Source organism: Antrostomus carolinensis, unplaced genomic scaffold, assembly GCF_000700745.2.
Source record: "Antrostomus carolinensis isolate BGI_N321 unplaced genomic scaffold, ASM70074v2 scaffold5672, whole genome shotgun sequence".
Classification (NCBI taxonomy): Eukaryota; Metazoa; Chordata; class Aves; order Caprimulgiformes; family Caprimulgidae; genus Antrostomus; species Antrostomus carolinensis.
The window spans coordinates 1-19,655 of NW_010297441.1; the positions used below are offsets into that span (position 1 = coordinate 1).

The 19,655-nt window shown below is 39.7% G+C and overlaps 1 protein-coding gene across 1 annotated transcript; it reads left to right on the forward strand.

The window, feature by feature from the left end:
• Nucleotides 1–84: 84 nt before the first annotated feature.
• On the forward strand, nt 85–13,786 carry LOC104520010 (nuclear pore membrane glycoprotein 210; the record flags this gene model as incomplete). The annotated part of the gene is made up of 10 exons (XM_010162109.1): nt 85–176; nt 2,153–2,327; nt 6,277–6,452; nt 7,807–8,024; nt 8,547–8,683; nt 9,472–9,595; nt 10,551–10,697; nt 12,079–12,329; nt 12,894–13,113; nt 13,691–13,786. Coding segments are annotated over 10 exons (1,636 nt in total), but the record flags the coding sequence as incomplete, so codon positions are not given.
• Between the last annotated feature and the right edge of the window lie 5,869 nt (nt 13,787–19,655).

Consider the following 19,655-nt stretch of genomic DNA (forward strand, 5'->3'; position numbering starts at 1 on the left):
TCCCCAACATTCTGTGATTCTGTGTGAAATAAATAAACTACTTGCTGCACACAACAGTAGGCTAAAATACCTTTTATTTTCCAGGTGTTTGAAAAACTTCATCTAGTCACTCCAGAAGTAGAAGCAGAGCAGATCTTAATGTCACCAAATTCCTGTATTAAACTTCAGACAGACAGGTTAGTGATCAGTTTTCATACTGTGATCTGTGTCAGCGGTTTATCAACACCATAAAGCAATTCTGTTACAAGGAAGATGTTTCAGTCTTTTAAAAAGAATATCACAGTCCATCCATACAATACATAACTTATCTGGTGATTAATAGTATCTTATCTGTAGTCTTGGGCTCTGTCAAATCTCATATTAGTTAGATTGCAGCTAGAAAATTAATTCAATATTTAGAACTTTTAGGTACTTATTTTAAAAGATGATGAGCCACTTAAAGCAGTAGCCTGCTTCCACTGGAGTTTTTTATGGACAGTCAAGGCTTTATGGAATGGACTTCTCTGTATTTCTTACACAGAAGCTATGACTAGATTTTGAGATTAAAATGTCCCTTGCAAATGAGAAGTCCTTTTTACATAATCTTTTTTCAAAGACTGACATTTCAGACTCATTTCAGGCTTGAAATTTGGTTTTCCTAGCATAGGAATGTGCAGCATATAGACAATAGGACATATGCTGAGGGCAAGGCTTTAGATTAATTTACTTTTTAAGGGAAGGGAACTGTTAGTTTCACTGGAGCTCCAGTGACCATGACATTCAGCCTCTGCTTTTGAAACAGTTGTATAGGAGCCCTGTCATTTGTAGTGAGTTTCTAATGTTGTTTTGTTATATATTCGGAGCAGTTTTTCTGATTAATTGGTCATTAAGTTGCTAGATACCAGTTTGTATGTTTCTTTGTCCTGTTATCTTCACTACCCAGTGTTGGAGCCCCTATGTCTGAACTCTGTCACCAAAAGCAGTTACACTATTGCCAAGAAAAGGGCAGCTATAATCCAGCTTCAGTGCTTTTTTCCTAGGATAAAGTATTTCTACCTCAATGGAGGGGCTCGGGAGGAAAAAAAACCCATACATGTACAGATCTTTTAGAAGATGTGCTAAGTGATACTTAAAAGTAGCTAATGTCTTAGAACACCCACTAATTACAGTTTATGTATTTACTCACTTTATTAATATGCAAATACCATGGTGAGAGTTATTCCAAAAATTAACCTTGTCTACAAAACCATTTCCAGGAAACTGATGAAATCCACTTAATCGCGTCTCAGACTTTATCTCTAATACCAGCATTGGCCCTGGCAGACTAATCTCCCTCTAAACACTGTTTACAGAAAATGATGGCAGAAGCTGCATGTTGTAGCTGAACCATTATTATTTGGAATCAAATTTACATCAGTGAATGACGACACTGCAGGGCAGTGGATGGAAATTATTTCAATACATGCCTAAACCTGGATAAGGCCTCTTCCAAGCGAGCTTGAATCAGAACTTAAACTTTTTTTTTTTTTTTCTTAGACTAGACACAGTTCAGGAAGGACAGGGAACTGCTTGAGAGAGTCCAGCGTAGAGCCACCAAGATGATGAAGGGAGTGGAGCATCTCCCTGATGAGGAAAGGCTGAGGGAGCTGGGGCTCTTTAGCTTGGAGAAGAGGAGACTGAGGGGGGACCTCATTAATGTTTATAAATGGGTTAAGGGCGAATGTCAGGAGGATGGAGCCAGGCTCTTCTCAGTGATGCCCAATGGTAGGACAAGGAGCAATGGGTGTGAGCTGGAACACAGGAGGTTCTGCTTAAACTTGAGAAGAAACTTCTTTACGGTGAGGGTGACAGAGCCCTGGGACAGGCTGCCCAGGGAGGGTGTGGAGTCTCCTTCTCTGGAGACATTCAAGACCCGCCTGGACACCTTCCTGTGTGATCTCATTGAGGTTCCTGCTCTGGCAGGGGGGTTGGACTGGATGATCTTTTGAGGCCCCTTCCAATCCCCAACGTTCTGTGATTCTGTGATTTTCAGTTTTTATTACAGACACGTGGAAAAAACACACACCAAATAGCAGTCTTTCAGATTTGCATAATATATTGGTGTAAATATGGTCTTACTCATTTAAGGAGGTCTCCCGGTATTTTGTTTTTCTGTTTCGTTTGTTTTCTTAAGGGACCGAGTGGCTTCACTGAGTTACCGTGTCCTGGATGGACCAGATAAAGTTCCTGTTGTAAAAATCGATGAGAGAGGCTTCCTTAGCTCTGGGTCCTTGATAGGATCATCAACAATTGAAGTGATTTCACAAGAGTCATTTGGGATCAACCAGACCATTGTAGCTGCTGTTAAGGTAATATCATCTCTCTTTGCAGTTTTCTGTTAGAAGTGTATCTTTACTACTGCGACAGGGATGGTTAGCTGCACATTTTGAACTTCACTTCTGAAAAATGGGAAGTATAGCAATTAATAGTCGATTCTGAGCTTTGAAAAAAATTTAGTATATAAACTAGATGGGTAAACATTAAATCCCAGCAAATTCTTAAATTTGGTACTTTTTACAAAAAGGCCTTTGTGTGTGTGTGCTTTAAAAACTTAAAAAAAAAAAAAAAGCAAGCAAGCAAATCTCTTAGAAGGCTGATAATTACAGAATTTCAAATAAAAAAGATGTTAATGTCATACACACATGCTGTGTGTGAAAAGCTAAATATCATCTGAAGTAATTAATATAAATTGTGAGGTACCTAAGTGATACCTAGATTTTCAAGATATTAGAGATAATATTGTACTGTGCCCCAAAATTTAATTTTGGCTGCTGTTTCCCAGCAGTTCAGCTTTTACATGTGATGAGAATCTCTGCATGAGAGCCTGTCTTCTCAGATGCAATAGTTCAGCTGCTGCTGCCTGTGTTTGGTGAGCTGGCAAGGAGCGTGTCCAAGGCTGCCCTGTGTGCCTGAGCTACACTGAAACGTGGACACTTCAGGGAAGGACAAATCTGTAGCAAAACTCAGCAGCTCGTTTCCAGGCTAATGAAACATTTTTCTTTCTCAAAACTTCTTCTGGTCATTGAATGCTGTTATGTGAAGTCTAATGTATCTTACTGGTTGGCCACTTCAGACATAAGGGAACATTAAGTCCTTCATTTCTGTTGAAAAGTTCTTGTGCCAAGAACTTTCTACATCCAGAAAAATGAGCCTTGAGATACCCACTGCTCCACCTCCTCTTATCCCTTTTTACTCTGTCAGCATCTCTCCTGTGTCTCAGCTAAAGAAGAAAGACATATAATTGACTGCTGACTTTATAATAATTCAACTTACAAATAATTTAATGACTCTGAGGTGGCTTGATTATTTATGTTTTTTAAATTTTGTTTTTTACCATAATGTTCAGGTTTGTCTGTAGGATAGCATGTAGATCTGTCCTCTTGGGTGGAGAATGAAAAAAGAAATGATGGCTTAGTTTCATTAATGCCACTCCTGCTGCTAGGTGGTGGCAGTGAATTTCTACAGCTCTGTGAGAGATGACCTTGTTTCTTCCCTTCACTGCTGGATCCAGCGAGTGAAAGACATCTGATGAGTTTGGAGTTGGCTCAAATGACATTTAGTCAGCATATAGTGGTATTGAAGTGAAATTCCCCCTTTGTTCATCCTTCCTGTATGCAGGATATCACAGAACTGTGTAGTCAGTGCCCTGTGACATTAAGCTTGTGAGCTCTTTGTAGTAGGAACCATCTCAATTCAGCATCTTGTACAACTGATTTGTTTTCCTTTACTTATTAGGACTGTACTACTTTTATGGAAATAATATCTTTACCAGTGAGGTAATACAGTGCTGCTGCCTTCATTTTATGGCTGAAGAACTGAGAGTTGGAGTGGTTTTGCTGAAGGTCACATAGAAGAACTTGTGACAGAGCAGGAGATGAGCTTGAATCTGTTGTGTCATTCTAAGGCAGAGTTCTCTCCTTCACGCCGTCCTTCCTTTCATAAGTTCTTCTTTTGTCTATTTACAACTGCACACAATTAAGAACCAAACTGCTGCAGCAGCATCACTTAACACTTAGACCTTCAACTTTGTTCAAAAAAAGATGATCTTATATAAGCCAAGGAGGATGGTGGAAGTAAGGAGTGACAGTGTGCTTAGCATGGAAGCAAGCTAAGCACTTCCCTGTACCAGCTGTACTCAATGGAATGTATTTGTTTTTAATAAAAAATCCTTTAAAAACTGAGGTGCTTTAACAGTGAATAGCTGTTTTCATCAATATTAAATTTAGCAGTCGTCCCTTGTGGTACAGTTTTTGTGATTTTAAAGTAAAGGAAGCTTGAAAATCTGTCAGGGAAATGGCATTTTTGTTAGCTTACAACCTCAGCTGCTTGGGCAGATGATTACATGCACTGATATTCTGGGTGATTGTATCAGCCTGTGGAGCAGACAGTTGTATGTGCCAATATTCTAGCCACTTTTTTTTTTTCCAAATTCACCAAAGATGCTATTTGCTTGAGGCCAAATTTGTCCTTTCCTTTTTAAGTTTTGACATGTACATTTTCAGATTGCAGAGTTTTACGTTTTAGCTGAGCCTCTTAGGTCAGAAAAAGGGGATTTTCCTACAAGATAAGCTTGAGGGCTTCTTTTAAAATAGTTTTTTCTATATATTTGAGGGTTTTTGCTTTTTCTGTCCTTCCATTATTTATTTTCCAACAGCTGTAACAGAAAGAATAGATATAGTTATTTTTGTTGGGCAGCTTTTCCAGTTAACCTAGATAAGTTAATCAAGAATAGTAATATGTTCTTTAAAAAACCGAAACAAATGGTTGTGAAGTCTTTGTCTTCAAAGAAACTTACTTCATTGGAGTGTTACTGCCAAAATGTGGGGGTGTGCACATGTGGATAATCTAGCAGACTTTTCTAAAGAATTTAGAGCAGAAGTCCCTAACTTCTGTCTTGATTGAGGAGAGGCGTTGAGGCACACGATGCCGCCCGCTGACCAGGTAGGATTTGTCAGGTGCCAGTTCTGACTGCTTTTGTCTGTTGCACTTTGCTTCTATCCGAGGGTGGCCTGGCTGCAGCAGAGTCCCCATCCCTGGAGGGATTGAAGAGTCATGTAGACACAGTGCTGAGGGACATGGGTTAGTCATAGGGGACTTGTCAGTGATGGGTTCATGGTTAGACTTGATGATCTTCAAGGGCTTTTTCAATTGAGGCAGCTGTGGGATTCTGTTATCCCACTGCCAACAGTATCAAGGCAAGTGTGCTCAGTGATGGGTCAGAAAAACCACCCCAGCACACAACTCCAGAGGCAGGATCGTGGGTGTTGTCCCTTCCCACCTCTGGGAGCCCTGGCAGACCACCACGGGCTTGTTTGGGGGGCAGCAGTTTGAAGTGTCTGTGATGTTGTTTGACAAGGATCACTAGGAACAGCTTTGCAGCTATTGCTCATGTTTTCACTGCTGGGCAAACCTGTGCTCAAACAGAGCCAAGGCTGATGGAAACTGCCCTGTATTATCTTGGCGTTCTCATCTGGTGCAAGGGAACTGGGGAAACAGTGACCATTTCATCCCCTTACTGTCACATACATCACAAGTTACTCCTGTTCTAGTAACTGGGGAATGAATTACACTTTGTATTTCAGGGATTACTGGGAGAGATGTCTAGAGGCAACTTGTTCTCTTGCATATCCAGGGATTCTTAAACAGTTTTAATTTATAGGATAATAATGTAGTTTCTGAAGTCTGCGATGTGTATTTCTACATCATTATTGCTTGCTTCAATTTCCAGTGCTATTAGAGAAGAATACTGAGAAATATCTGATGGGAGGGTGTGAAGAAGACAGAGCCAAACTCTTCTCAGAGGTGCTCAATGACGGGGTGAGAGGAAAGATGCACAAATTGAAACAGACAAAATCCTGTCTGAACATAGGAGAGCTTTCTTTTTTTACCATGGTGGCTGTTGAACACTGGCACAGATTGCTCAGAGAGATTGTGCAGGGTCCGTTCTAGGAGATGCTTAAGACCTGACTGCATGAGATCCTGGGCAACTGACTCCTGCTCCCTGCTTGAGCAGGGGGATCTGGAGTGGACAATCTCCAGAGGCCCCTTTCAACATCAGCTATTCTGTGATTCTGTGAGATATGTACTGATAATAAAAGTGCTATATCTCAGTACTGTCATATGGCTAAAGATATAGCAAGTGGTTCATAAAGGAAGCTTTGTATATTTGCATAATAAGAAGCCTTTTAGATTACTATTTTTATAGAGTTTTTAAAAAAAACAATTTGATTTTGCTTTTCACTGCTGATGTTTTTACAGGTCTGCCCCATCTCATACCTAAGAATCTCCATGAGTCCTATTCTGCACACACAAAAAAAAGAGGCTTTATTGGCTCTTCCCCTGGGTGCGACACTGACATTTACAGTCCATTTTCATGATAACTCTGGAGATACTTTTCATTCACATAACTCTGTGCTCAACTATGCAACGAACAGGTAGGTATCTATCATGAGTGTTAATTACAGAGAACAAAAAAGGCCAAATACACGTAGCTCAGCCACAGCACGAAACAAAGATTGTTGCAAAGATATCAAGTGCAGATATAGTTTGAACTGGGATTAGTAAAGAAAGGATGTAGCCTCTGAGGTCTTCAGAGGCACCGTAGCAGAAAAAAGAGTTCCAGTTAGCAATCAGTATTTTCTAGCAAAGGGAAAGTTGCCCAGATAAGCATGATCCCTAGTGGGGCCTGCTGGGGAATGTTTCTGCTCTAAGTGACTCTGAATCATCAGATCGCATCCATCAGTGGCCTATATAAACAATTGATCTAATTAGCATTTGCCTCATCTCGCCTCTTTTCTCCTAGTGCTTTGTTACACCGACTCATTTAAGTCTTGTATAAGATGGTGAAGGTTCTGGATCAGGGGCTGCTTTTCCAGATATGCTTGTACAGCCTTTGCACAGCAGAACCAGATCTGAAAAGGCCTTTCAGTCTCTGCTTCAGAAAATAGTAAATATTATAAACCAGCGTTCTTTGGTCATTATTAAACAGTCACTAATCCCATGACTGTAACGTAGCCTGTTTTCCGCAGAGCACCTTGCAGTTACAATGCAGTGATCAGGATTAAAAAGGGAGAGGAAAAAAAAGGGTTGAATGCAAGATTTTCTCTTTTCTCCTACCTAAATGATCTGCAGAAATTTCTATAGGATAGAGAGATCCCTGAGATAACACTGCCCTAGCTTCCAAAATCGGTGTGACAGAGCTGCTTCAGCAAAGGGCTAATTATTAGCCTGGGAGAGAGAAGCACTGGACCTCAGGTGCAGCACTGTGGTGGCCCAGTTCTGCTGTCAAGACCTTCCCTGTTTTTGCGTGGTGCTGCCAGGGTGGTGGCAGTCTCTGTGCTGGCTGGACTTGGAAGCACTCGCTGTGTCAGTGCATTTGGGAATGCTGAATTCTGATAAATATCAGAACTTGGAGTTAAATGTGATTTAGCTTTGTAAAGCTCTAGCTCGAAAACTGCATGTTGGTGTTTAAATTTTTTTGCTTCTTAACTCTGAGAAAAGGGAAAAGAGGCAGATTACCTCATTCTAAAGCTCTACAGTTCTTAAAATTAGGAAGTAGTTCTCATACTTAATTATGACCTCAGCGTAACGATGTGGGAACTGAAATTTGCCTCAGTAGCACCCATATCATTTTTATGTTTGCCTTATTTTGTCAGGCTTCATTAGAAGATAACCATCACTGAAACAAACATCAACCATCTAAAAAGAGCTCAAAACCTGCTATTTACTGTAGAGATAATGACATTAGTAAACTTGTGTTAATATGAAAGCATTTCTTTTTGCCTGTAGAGATGACTTTGTACAGATTGGGAAAGGAGCCACAAACCACACATTTGTAATCCGGACTGTAAACGTAGGTTTGACCTTGCTTAAAGTCTGGGATGCAGAGCACAGTGGGATTGCAGACTACGTCCCACTTCCTGTGCAGCATGCCATCTTTCCTGAACTCGGAGATGTGGTGGTAGGTGACGTCCTCTGTTTGAGTACTTTGCTGATAAACCAGGAAGGTAAGCAGCACTTCAGGCACTGTGGTTTTTGCAGCTATATAATTTGACATCAGTGTGACTCTTTCTCATTCTCAGGAAAACTAAATGCATAATTTATGATGTTTGTTCGGAATCAAATGTCACTGTTCTTGTTAATGATAAAAATAGGTTTGATCAACTCCTCTAATTTTAATTGTACCATGCGATATGCTGCTTGTATTGAATTTATTAGTATCAGGTTTCAGACCTTTCCATCCTGTTGGCTTGAAAAGCTTGTTTTTTATGGGAACCGTGCAGAGTCAGGACTGTCTAGCTTCACTTACGGTATTTTATTCTTAGTATTAACGGGCTTGCAAGTCAGTTTGGTGTTGGGCTGCCAGCCTTCCACCACGAGACCCTGGAATCGAGGTTCTGTGAACTGGGAAGTGTGTGTACCCATGCTGCCTGTGCAGCGGGTACATACAGACAGACACTAACGCGGCAATGAAACGCTCCAGTTAGCATGAATTTCTTGAACAGTGTCCACATGGTGTGTCTTCTCAGGCCTGCCGGGCGTGTGGAGCTCCTCCTTAAGTAGTGTTCTTCAAGTCGACTCCAAGACTGGCGTAGCAGTGGCAAGGGATTCTGGTGTTGTCACTGTCTATTACGAGATTCCTGGATTACTTAAAACATACAGAGAGGTGAGGCGCTGATAAATCCCACCAGAACTGCCGACGTTTGTTTGTTCCAGGTGGACCCTTACCAAAAATGTATCCTATGATTATTTTTTGTTACAAATATTTAGAAATGTTATTTTTAAAGGAAAAAGTATTAGAAATTGCAAATGGTTGGAAAGAATTTGATATGTGTCCAAACATGTCATGGCTTTTTTTAATCATCTGTGTTAGGGAGGAAGATGTATCATGACAGTTTGTGATTTTAGCCTATACTGTTCTTATATTGTACATTTTTATTCATGTGCTTGGGTAAGTTGTTTCCAGATGCTAAACAATTTTTGAGTATGGCTGCTTTATGAATGAAGTTTGACTGCAGGATGAGATGACAACAAGAACTTTCTAAAGTGTTGTACCATAGTACCGAGCATCGCTGATCAGCATTACTCAATGAAATAGTTTTGTTTATCTACAGTGCAATCGTACTGTTGACACAATTCACTGTATCAGCTAACATAAGCATGAGATATTTTTAAATTAAATTTAGACACAGAGCTTTATTTATGCCTATTAACTTATGGGGGTTGGGTAGAAAGCAAAAAACGTTTTTAGTAGCTTAAATTGCCTTGAAAGGCAGTTTCTAAAATTAGAGAAATGTAGGATTTCTTATTAAAAAAAACATGACTGCTTGGAGTCTTCTCTTCTGTAATGCCTACAAGGATGTGTGTGTTCCACAATCAATCCAGTCTGGGTTTGCCTTAATTTTTATTTATTGATACGGGTTTTGGTAACAATGTACTTCATCCTTTTTGCAGATATTGATTAATATACCTCAGAGGACTACAGCAACGCATGTCAGTGGAGTGAAAACAAGCTTACAAGGAGTTGCAGCCTCAAAAGTGATAGTTTCAATTGGGGAAAGAAATAAAAATTTGAAAGGTATGATGAAAAAACAATCTTTATGCTAATTGTTTATTGAATGTTTATATATTCATGATAGATGGGTTTGGTTTGTGTTTTGGTTTTTTGTTTACAAGGGTCTGTGAAGCTGGTTTAGCAAGATCTCTATGACCCACTTGGTGACTTTCCGGAAGCCCAGGAGCTCCAGGAGAATCTTAGGGCCATGTTACAGAATTTGGAGAGTATTCTGGGGCACTATTAAGACTTCACAACTAGTAAAATCAGTAGATAATAGAAGTGTTATTTTTTTATTATATCAAAAAACATTCAATAGGCAATCATCTGATTGATTGTTTATATGTTAAATTCCAATTGCCTTCTTGAAGTTACTATGTTTTCTTTCTGAGTGTGTTTAAAGTAGTTACTATTCTTAAATCTTCTACAGAATTTATCAGCAATTAGAATCAATACAAGATTAAGCATCATATTGTGTCCTCTATTTCATAAGCTGTATTTTGTTTGATTATGCGTCCTTTTAGGTTTTAGCTTAACACTTAGCACTTGTTCAAATAGTATTTTATTGTGCCTTATGTAAATTATCAGCTTACCAAAAAAACGCCTTGTCAGATACTAAAAAATAAATTGAGACTCCTAGGATCATATAAGTAATTTAAGAGACACATCTGAAAATTCTCTCCAGTTCATTCTTTCCTGTAAATAAATTATTCCTGTCAAAAAAAAAAAAAAACCAAACCCACAGCATATAAAATTTTCATTTGCTGTCTTTTTGGGATTAGACCTGAGGTAGGACAGCTGTCTCTGATTTCTAGCTATTTTAAGATCATCATAACCTTATGAAACTATTTCAGAAGGTGATAGAATAACCTGATATTTCAAGCCATAGTTTTGCTTTTAATTAATTAAAAATTAATTAGTAGAATTTTCTTTTCTAATTAATTAATTAGATATTAAATATTTTTTTTCTTCCCCTTAGGGGAATGCTTGCCTGCTCAGATTGAAGCCATTGCTGAATTACAACCACAGTCCATTATCAATTGCCATCTAGGTTTTAACAAAGATGCATTTGACTTCCCAGCACATGATATTTTCATAGCAGAACCTGGATTTGATGCAGTTTCAGGTAAGATGAGAAAAGATGCTACGCTCCATGCAGACACATGCAGAATTTTGCTGTGGTTTAGTCCAAATGTCCCTTAATCCAGCAGATTTCCTTCTGAAGCCTCTGAGCTTTGCTCTGCAGGATCTTAGGCTCCAGTGAGTTGTTGATGTGTACTCTCCTTGTTTAACTCTAAGGTTTAGTGTGTGTGACAAAAACATTGAGTTGTTTTCAGAGAAAGCCAGAAATCAGTAGCAGCCATTTCATATGTTTTTCAGAGGTGTAGTAGTAAGTCAGGAAGAAACTCAGAAGCGTTATTCTACTTGAGGGAGGACAAACTTCAATATATTTTTTTCTACTACAAATTTTGGTCCTAATTTTGCACGTTACTGCTCATGTATTTGTAGGTGTGTAGACAGTGCAATGGTACCTTGAGACAGAAGTGATGGTATTGCAGAATGGAGACATGATACCGTACTTTATAGCTCCCAGCTGCCATCTTTTACTCCAGCTGAGCTGTACAAAAAATAATTGCCTTGTGTATAACAATTGAGAAAAGAATATCAGGCCCTGTATTGGTTAAATTATGGAAGCAAAACCACTTCCTCCTTCAGCTGGTACAAATAAACACTCAGATGATAAATATTCCAAAATTGGGTATTTCTGCAGCTGTAAACATCCAGTGGCTCTTTCAGGTGTTTCCGTGGCATACATCAGTGCCTTTACTGTACACTTAAGTGCAGTGGAAGTTACTATTATACTATGGTGGCTGCCTTTGTAACTTTGATAGGGGAAAAAAAATAAGGGGAAAATACGTACCTAGCAAGTTCTGCTTGTTACTTATGCTTTGTATCTTTCATAGTGGGGGAATTTCTTACAATATTTATCACTAATAATAGACAAATAGGTCCTGTAAGAGACTAGAAACATGGTGAATATCTAACCTTTAAAGAAGCTTTTAGAAATAATAAACCATGTCTCCACAGAATTGGTGATGGTAACTGACTAAAATTTTAACGTGAAATGAAGAGAATATGAAATAGGATGTTACATTTTATTTTCAGTAAAGCCTTTCTATGAATATTAGCATAAATGTTATAGTCCAAGTGGAATTGAGTCTCACTAGCATATTAAAATGTGGCTGGAAACTCCCATTTTATCATTTCTATCATGGTGTTTAGTTTGGGACAAGAAACACCTTCTCTTGCTTTAGTACTGGGGCTGTGATGCTTGGACCAGCAGATGCACTGTCCCATTCACCTGCACACTCATGATCTTTCTGTTTGTTGAATTTTACCGCCTTTTTTAGCTCCTCTCTAAAGATACCACAGAAATCTCACTCTGGATGGGGGAAAAAAACCATAAAAATCAGCAATTAACAGTCAAACTGCTTTCGTTTCTATAGGACATTACACCTGTTCCATCACTATGCACAGGCTCACTGACAAACAGCTGAAGCATCTCAGCATGAGTAAAACTGCACTCAGAGTTACAGCTTCAATCCAAGGCAGCCACTTCTCCGGGGAGCAGATCGGTGCTGAGGTGCCATTCCGTCCTGGGTTTTATGCTGACCAAACGGAAATGCTTTTAAGCAACCATTACACAAGCTCTGATGTGAAAATATTTGGTGCCACTGAAATCCTTGATACCCTGGAGGTGAGTGTATTGCTGGAAAGCATCACAGCTCAGCTGAAAGCATTTTGAACTCTTACATGCAACTTCCTAACCAAAGGAACCTTTACCATGTCAAGAGTGTTCTGAGATGATTTGGAGGTACTCATCTTGGGATGCATTCCTCTTCAGTTTTCACTTTTGTGTTGGGGTAGCAGAAATGTGTCAGGCTCACCTGTGCACTAGCCAGGATGTGTTAACCAGCTCACAGGTGGGGAAGCAGAAAGACTGTCTGATCTCTAGTGGCAGGTGCAGGTTCTTGTTCACTTACTTGTTTCACTGCCCATGGTTCACGATACTTTGATTTTTGCTGGTATGGGGTTAGCCCAGACCCACAGAAACAGCAGTTAACAGGGCAGCCTTACCAATAGAGAGGGGAGAAGTGCTGCAGATGTCACTGGAAAGTTACAACCGAGTCTGACTCCCGCTGTGAGGTGAGCTGCTCTATGTTTCTGTGGAATAACGTATTTCTGACATGTGGCCTGGAAGGTGGATATGTGCTGTGCTTTCTCAAACAGTCTGTTTCAGGTTGGTTTTTTCTCTTGGCAGGTGAAATGTGGCTCACCAACCGTGAAGGCATTTGAGAAAGAGAAATCCTACGGGCTGCCTAGTTATGTAGTCTACACTGTTAGTCTGACTGATAGAAGAGTTTCCAGCCAGGGATCCTTATCAACCACTCTAACTGTCTCTAGTCCTATGACTGACCAGTCTATCACTATCCCAGTGACAGTGATTTACTTGACTGACAGAACCAGTGCACCAGTGAGACGTAAGTTTATCTCTAGACTACGTATGCCAGAATAAACCTTTAACTTCCATTAATGTTCATGAGGTTATAAAATTTGGTGTGTTAAAATGTGAGCTAGCAGCTAATATTATCGTTGACATGTAAGCTGCTGACTGTGACCAGAAGACTTGAATACAGTTGCTCATTATGACTGAAGCTGAAGATATTTTCCTTTTGGGTCAGCCCAAAACACTCTGTTGAAGTTGGCAGAAATATCCCAGTGCTAAAGTGTCAGAAAGTAATTTTTTTTGCTCTGCTTTTGTGTACTCTCAAGCACACCTTTGAAAACAGAACAGCATTTTGGGGCTGAGAAAGTAAAAAACACACTTAAGGCATTGTATATCAATGTCTTAAGCTGTTATTGGCAGATTTTAAAGACTGCATCAGAAATAGTCACTAGAATCAAAGTCATATTATCTAAGGTGATTATACTTATTTGCTAGAAATAAAAACCTTATTTTGTCTATTTCAGTTTGAGTTAAGAACTGTTAACTCTTAAAGCTGATTGGAGAAGATGCTCTTTTAACTCAATATTGTCTTCTCTTAATTGATTCTACAGATGGAGCCAGTTTATTCCAGCACTTTCTTGATTCTTACCAAGTGATGTTCTTCACCCTTTTTGCACTATTAGCAGGGACAGCTGTTATGATTATAGGTAAGAGAATGAAAGATTGCAGAAGTATTTTTTACATAACTTCTTACAATGAATTAGCTGTAAGATATAAAAGAATAATTTCCATGGAAAATTGTTTTTATTATTGTTGTTATTGGCTTGTTTTTTTTCATAATGTCTTGCAGCCTATCATGCAGCTTTCTCATCAAAAGAACAGCGCAGTGATCTAGTGTTTACCCCAAGGACAACTCCTCAACACAGCCATAACAGTAAGCACCTGTTACCCAATTATCAATGCATTAATTGATAAGTCATAGAATATCAGGTTGGAAGGGACCTCAAGGATCATCTGGTCCAACCTTTCTTGGCAAAAGCACCATCTAGACAAGATGGCCCAACACTATGTCCAACTGAATCTTAAGTGTCCGATGTTGGGGATCCCACCACTTCCCCGAGGAGATTATTCCAGTGGCTGATTGCTCTCAGTGTGAAAAAATTTCCTCTTGTGTCCAATTGGAGTCTCCCCAGGAGTCACTTGTATCCATTCCCCCTTGTCTTTCCATGTGACTCCTTGTAAAAAGGGAGTTTCCATCTTCTTTGTATCCACCCTTTAAGTACTGGAACATGGTGAGGAGCTCTTGCTTAAGCCTTCTTTTCCCAAGGCTGAACAAACCCAGTTCTCTCAGCCTTTCCTCCTATGGCAGGCTTTCCAGTCCTTTGATTATCTTTGTGGCCCTTCTCTGGACCCTCTCCAGCCTGTCCACATCTTTTTTTTGCATAGTGAGGACCAAAACTGAACACAGTATTCCAGGTGTGGCCTCACAAGCACCAAGTGGGATAATGACTTCTTTATCTCTCAGGTGATGCCTTTGTTAATGCAGCCCAGTGTCCTGTTGGCTTTCTTTGCCACAGCAGCGCATTGTTCACTCATATTAAGCTGCTTGTCCACCAGGACCCCCAGGTCCCTTTCCACAGAGCTGCTCCCCATCCAGGTGGATCCCAGCCTACGCTGCCCTCCTGAATTACGTTTCCCCGGTTGCAAGACCTTACACTTGTCCTTGTTGAACTTGATAAGGTTCTTGTTGGCCCACTCTTCCAGCCTGTCCAGGTCTTCCTGCAGGGTGGCTCTCCCTTCCCACTCAGTTTGGTATCATCAGCAAACTACTTCAGAGTACACTTGATCCCATCATCCAGATCACTTACGAAGATACTAAACAGCGTTGGGCCCAATATTGATCCCTGGAGGACCCACCCCACTTGTTGAAGTTTTGAAAACTGGTTCCCAGTTTGAAAAACAGCTATTGGGTTTGAGTTGAATGCAGGGAGGTATGACTGTACACTGAATTATATCCTAACAAGTGCTGTGCCAGTTCCTAGGAAGGTTGTTACCCATCCTCCTGCCCCACCCTCAACCTCCCCTTTACCTGTTGCTAATTGTTCTGAAACTCTTGGCCAGGTTCAGCCACATGGGAAATAGAGAGTGGGTGAAAAGTATAAGAGTAGGAGATGGGTAGAGGAGAGAGATTCAGAATTTTGCTCCTGCTGAGGGAAAGGAAAGTGGAGTTCAGCTGCTGACAGGATGTGCTGGGCAGCAGCTGGCTGATTAGTCAGTTCACGGACATCAGATGAGCCCCAGCGTGTGCTGCAGCTCTCATGCTGTGAGCTGGGGCTGTTGTAAGAGACAGGGAAGGGCAACCCTTAGGGGACAAGGGGCACAGCTCTCTGTGGAAGACTCAGTTGGTTGCTCGGGGAGTAGTTTGTTCCTTCACTGCAGTGATCTTGCAGTCATGTTTTATCTATTTTTACATCATATTTATTCCTTATTTTACCTATTTGCACTGTTGCAGAATCAAACCCTCAGAAATATGCAAAAAATACCCATTCACTTGGAAAGTCTGTAATCAATTAAAACAAAATTCAGATTATTATAGGTGTTATGGTGAGCTGCAGTCCTGTTTGTAAAAACACATGCATGACGCTTCAGATAAAATAAGGCAAATTCAACTGAAAGTTATTTGCTGAGGTTGTTTCCCCTTCAGAAGACTTAATCAATTCTTTAATTAAAATCTCTAATAGGAAGACCTACAAAATTTTGATACTTTTAAGATGTCTTTTCACCAAGCAATAAGCTAAAGGCGTTATTTCGCTTTGAATGGATCATTAGAGTCAGTTGCCAGGTGTTGCAGCAGATGATCAACAGCAGCTATTTGTTTCTTGCTGCTTCCACCGTTCCTGAGTATGACTGGGTTGTTTTGTTTTTTTCTCCTTTTCCCCTGTGTTTTAGGTTTCTCTGTATCACCTGTGCTTTCCTTCAGTTCTCAGTCTTTCTCAAGCAGGAAAACAAGCCCATCATCCTCGCTCTGGAGCACTGATTATGGTTCACGTTAGAGACAGCACGACTCATCATCATGCACTAGGGCTGGCAAATTTTAAAAAAGCAAAAACAAAACCAAAAAACCCGCAACAAAACTGTGCCTTAAATGATAGCAAATCTAAGAACTTTCAGTTTTGATATAATTCAAGTCATCTCTTGAATGTAACTAGCTTCATTTTTTTTTTTTTTTTTTTGTTTTAAGTATGTAGAGCTCTGAATTTTTTATTTTTGTCAGTGCTTCGGTTCTCTAAACCTTATTTTATCTGTTGTTTTATGCTCACTGGACAAGGATGACTGGACAAAAAGCAGTGTTTATGCTAAGCTAGCTTTCTTGCACTCTTCAAGCAACTAGAAGTTATGTCTAAGTGATAGTGATAAAAGTTTTTTATTTACTTTTTTGTAAAAAAATTAACTTTCTTTTTAATGAACTTTTTAAAAAAGGGAAATAGAAAAGCAGGTCAAATATGAGCCAAAAATAAGAAGGTTTGTATATTTCAAAGAACTAGTTTTTTATTTTGAGTTCCAAAGACTCAGGAATGTACTGCACTGATAAGTGGTTTTACATTTAGCCTTACAATGTGATTCATCACCATAACTTGCTGTTTTAACATTAGGAATGCTGGAACAACTGTGAATAATTTGGAGGGGTTTTTTTACAACAACAAGGAAAAACATAACTATCTTAGTGTGGCTTCCTTTTGGGTACAACTGCAGTATTCCTTTCTTGTTACTATAAGCACTTTTTTTGGACTGGGAATGTGAAAGCATGTGCCTTCTAAGAGGACCTTTCTTCTGGTAGTAAATGTTTTTAATTGAAGGCAATTATCTTACCTGTGTTCTGTTATAAATATAATACATCTATATAGGTCATTTCACACATAGAAGTACCTCAAGAGAAACTGAGCCTCCTTTCATTACCACCCTAGTGCACTGCAAAGTTAAGTGGCTTATTTCACACTTAAAATTAGGGACCTTCTCAGTTGGTTCAATCTGCTTGTCACTGGCATATTCATGTACAAACTGACACAGCCACACCCAGAATCCTGGTTTAAACTATACAGTAAGATTATTACTGGTATGACCAGACTTTGGAATATTTGTACCATAATATCCTCCTAGTAAGTGCTCATTTGTAAGTCTGTAAAATGCAACGGAACATTTAACTGGGTCAGTATAAATGTGGGGTTTTTTTGGTTGACTTTTTTCCTTTCTCTTGACTGGCTAAGACACAAAGATGTAAAATGCACAATTCTGGGTACAGCAGAAAGTCCTGCTTAACCAGGCAGTTGATCACTGTGTGCTCAGATGAATTTTGCTTTCTAAACAAGATGGCAGTGAGGTACGCTGACATGAACTTTTTCCCAAATTAATTTTAAACAGATGAGAAAAAAAACTTGGTTCCAATTCTTAGTCGTAAAATACTTCTCTGAGAATACAAAAAAAAGGTATCTCAGCTGGAATCCTTTATTTTGAGGATTATAATCAGAATCGCAGTAACTGTTAATCCATAAGCAATATTTTGCAGCTATCAGATAAGGGCTTTGTTTACATATAACAATTATCACAGTTTTAATTGTGAATAATATTCTGTCTGGCTGAATTCTCCTAAGGACCATAATGATAGTGACCGCAATTGTTCTGTTTCAAAGAACAAAATATTTCATGCAAAATATATTGTGTGTAGAACTATTTGAGCAAATAGTCAGAGGAATGGAATGCAGACACAGTTTATGGCATATAGTTTTGGTTTCATGCAGTATTACAACAAAGCAGCATTGTTACGTGTTAATATATTCAGTCTTGTGTAACTTATTGGCTAATTTTGGAGAAGCTGTGCCTTACATGCTACTACTACTTCCAATTGACAATTTGGATGTAAATAATAATCATTTGTATCTGTATTATTTAATAAAGCTTTGTAAGATTCCTTTAGTATGCTGTTGGTGAATGTTGTGCTTTGCCTATTCAGAATTTAACACTAACTATATTATTTGTACTTCACCTCCTACAGCCCCTCAGTATTTGCAGTCATGATTTTTACATTCATAATTTTATCTTTTGCTTACAATCATAATGTTTTTAAATACTTTGACAATTTTTCATCTAGTATTTGTTGTCAGAGGCTTTTCCCAGTTTTCACTCAAGAATTCATGCGGAAATCGGTGGTGGCTGACGAAGCAGCTCTTTATTTTCCAGGTTTGTTCGAACTTCCCACTTTGTTCATTTGGGTTTTTAAGGAAAGATGTCACCTTTCTCCCCTTCCTTTCGGAGAGAAATGAAAGGGTTAGGAATGTCTCAGTGCTACTGTGATAAACATTTCGGAAATGCTTACAGGAAAGGTTTTACTCTCCCATTCCTTCTCTTTCCCATTCAGCCTACCAGCCTAGCACTGAATGTCCTGAAAAATGAACTGCTCCAAGTGGTGGGAGTACTTTGGCAAATGCCCACTGTTTGTTTCACCTCTTTAGGCAAGCAGTTACAGTCTCCTGGCGTGCATCTTTGTGAAGTGTGATTTGCCACAAGCTAGAGCTACAGGGGAGTTAACAACAACAACAAAAAGTATGAAATAGGGAGCTGGTGCGGCTCAGGAACCAACCTGCTGTAAGCAGTGGGGAGGGTTTTGCCTGTAGGAGCTTGAGTGGTCTGTTGGGTGATTGCTGTATGGGTGAGATTTGGGGATATCAATTTTTCTGAGCGTGTTTGCTGCCAATGTTAAAGATCAGTTTTTAAATTTTTGTTTTAAATTGACTAAAATGAGGTTTGGGATTTTTATTTAAAGCCTATTTTTTTTTCCTCTATTCATTTACTGCTTGTTCCTGAGTGTTTGCTCCCCTGAGTGGGCAAAAGACTGTATATTGTGAGATGTCTTATGTGAGTTGACTTGTCCTTCTGACAGGTAACAAAACAATCAGTGCTGCTCTCGGACCCAGACCTTGGTCCCTTCACAATCAGCAGGAGCTTTGTCTTTGCTCCATGGTAGAAGCAGTGTTTGGCGATACCAGCAACAGCCAGTTCAACACATCGTGCTGGTTCTTGGACTAAAAGTGTTTTTTCTTTTTAATGGGCTGACTGGAGCTTCATGAACTATGGAAAAGGCAAATGCAGTCTGGTGAAATCGCTGAGCAAATGTCACGGGCTGTCCTTGGGTGTCCTGTCCCTGAACACCCGACCAAGGAGGGCTCTGTGGCAGACACTGTGCTACCAAAAGCGCCTGGGTAAGGTCAATGCCGTGGGATCCACTCAGGGAACGGGCTTCCCTTTCACCCTTGTAAATACTTATGTTAGAAACCCAATTCCAAGACTTCTTTTTCCCCTCAGAAAATGGAAGTAAATGCTGAAAATGAGGTGATCACTCGGCACAGCTGCTCCCGCTGCTGAGGGAGGGCCCTGGGGCGGCAGCGGGGGCAGAGCTTTCATTACACTTTGCATTAATTAAATACTCCCCGCTGTCATTTATCACCAAGTTTAGACTTCACATTTGATGTATTTCTGTGTAAACGTGTTTGCTGTCACACAACAGTTCCTCGGTTGCCCACA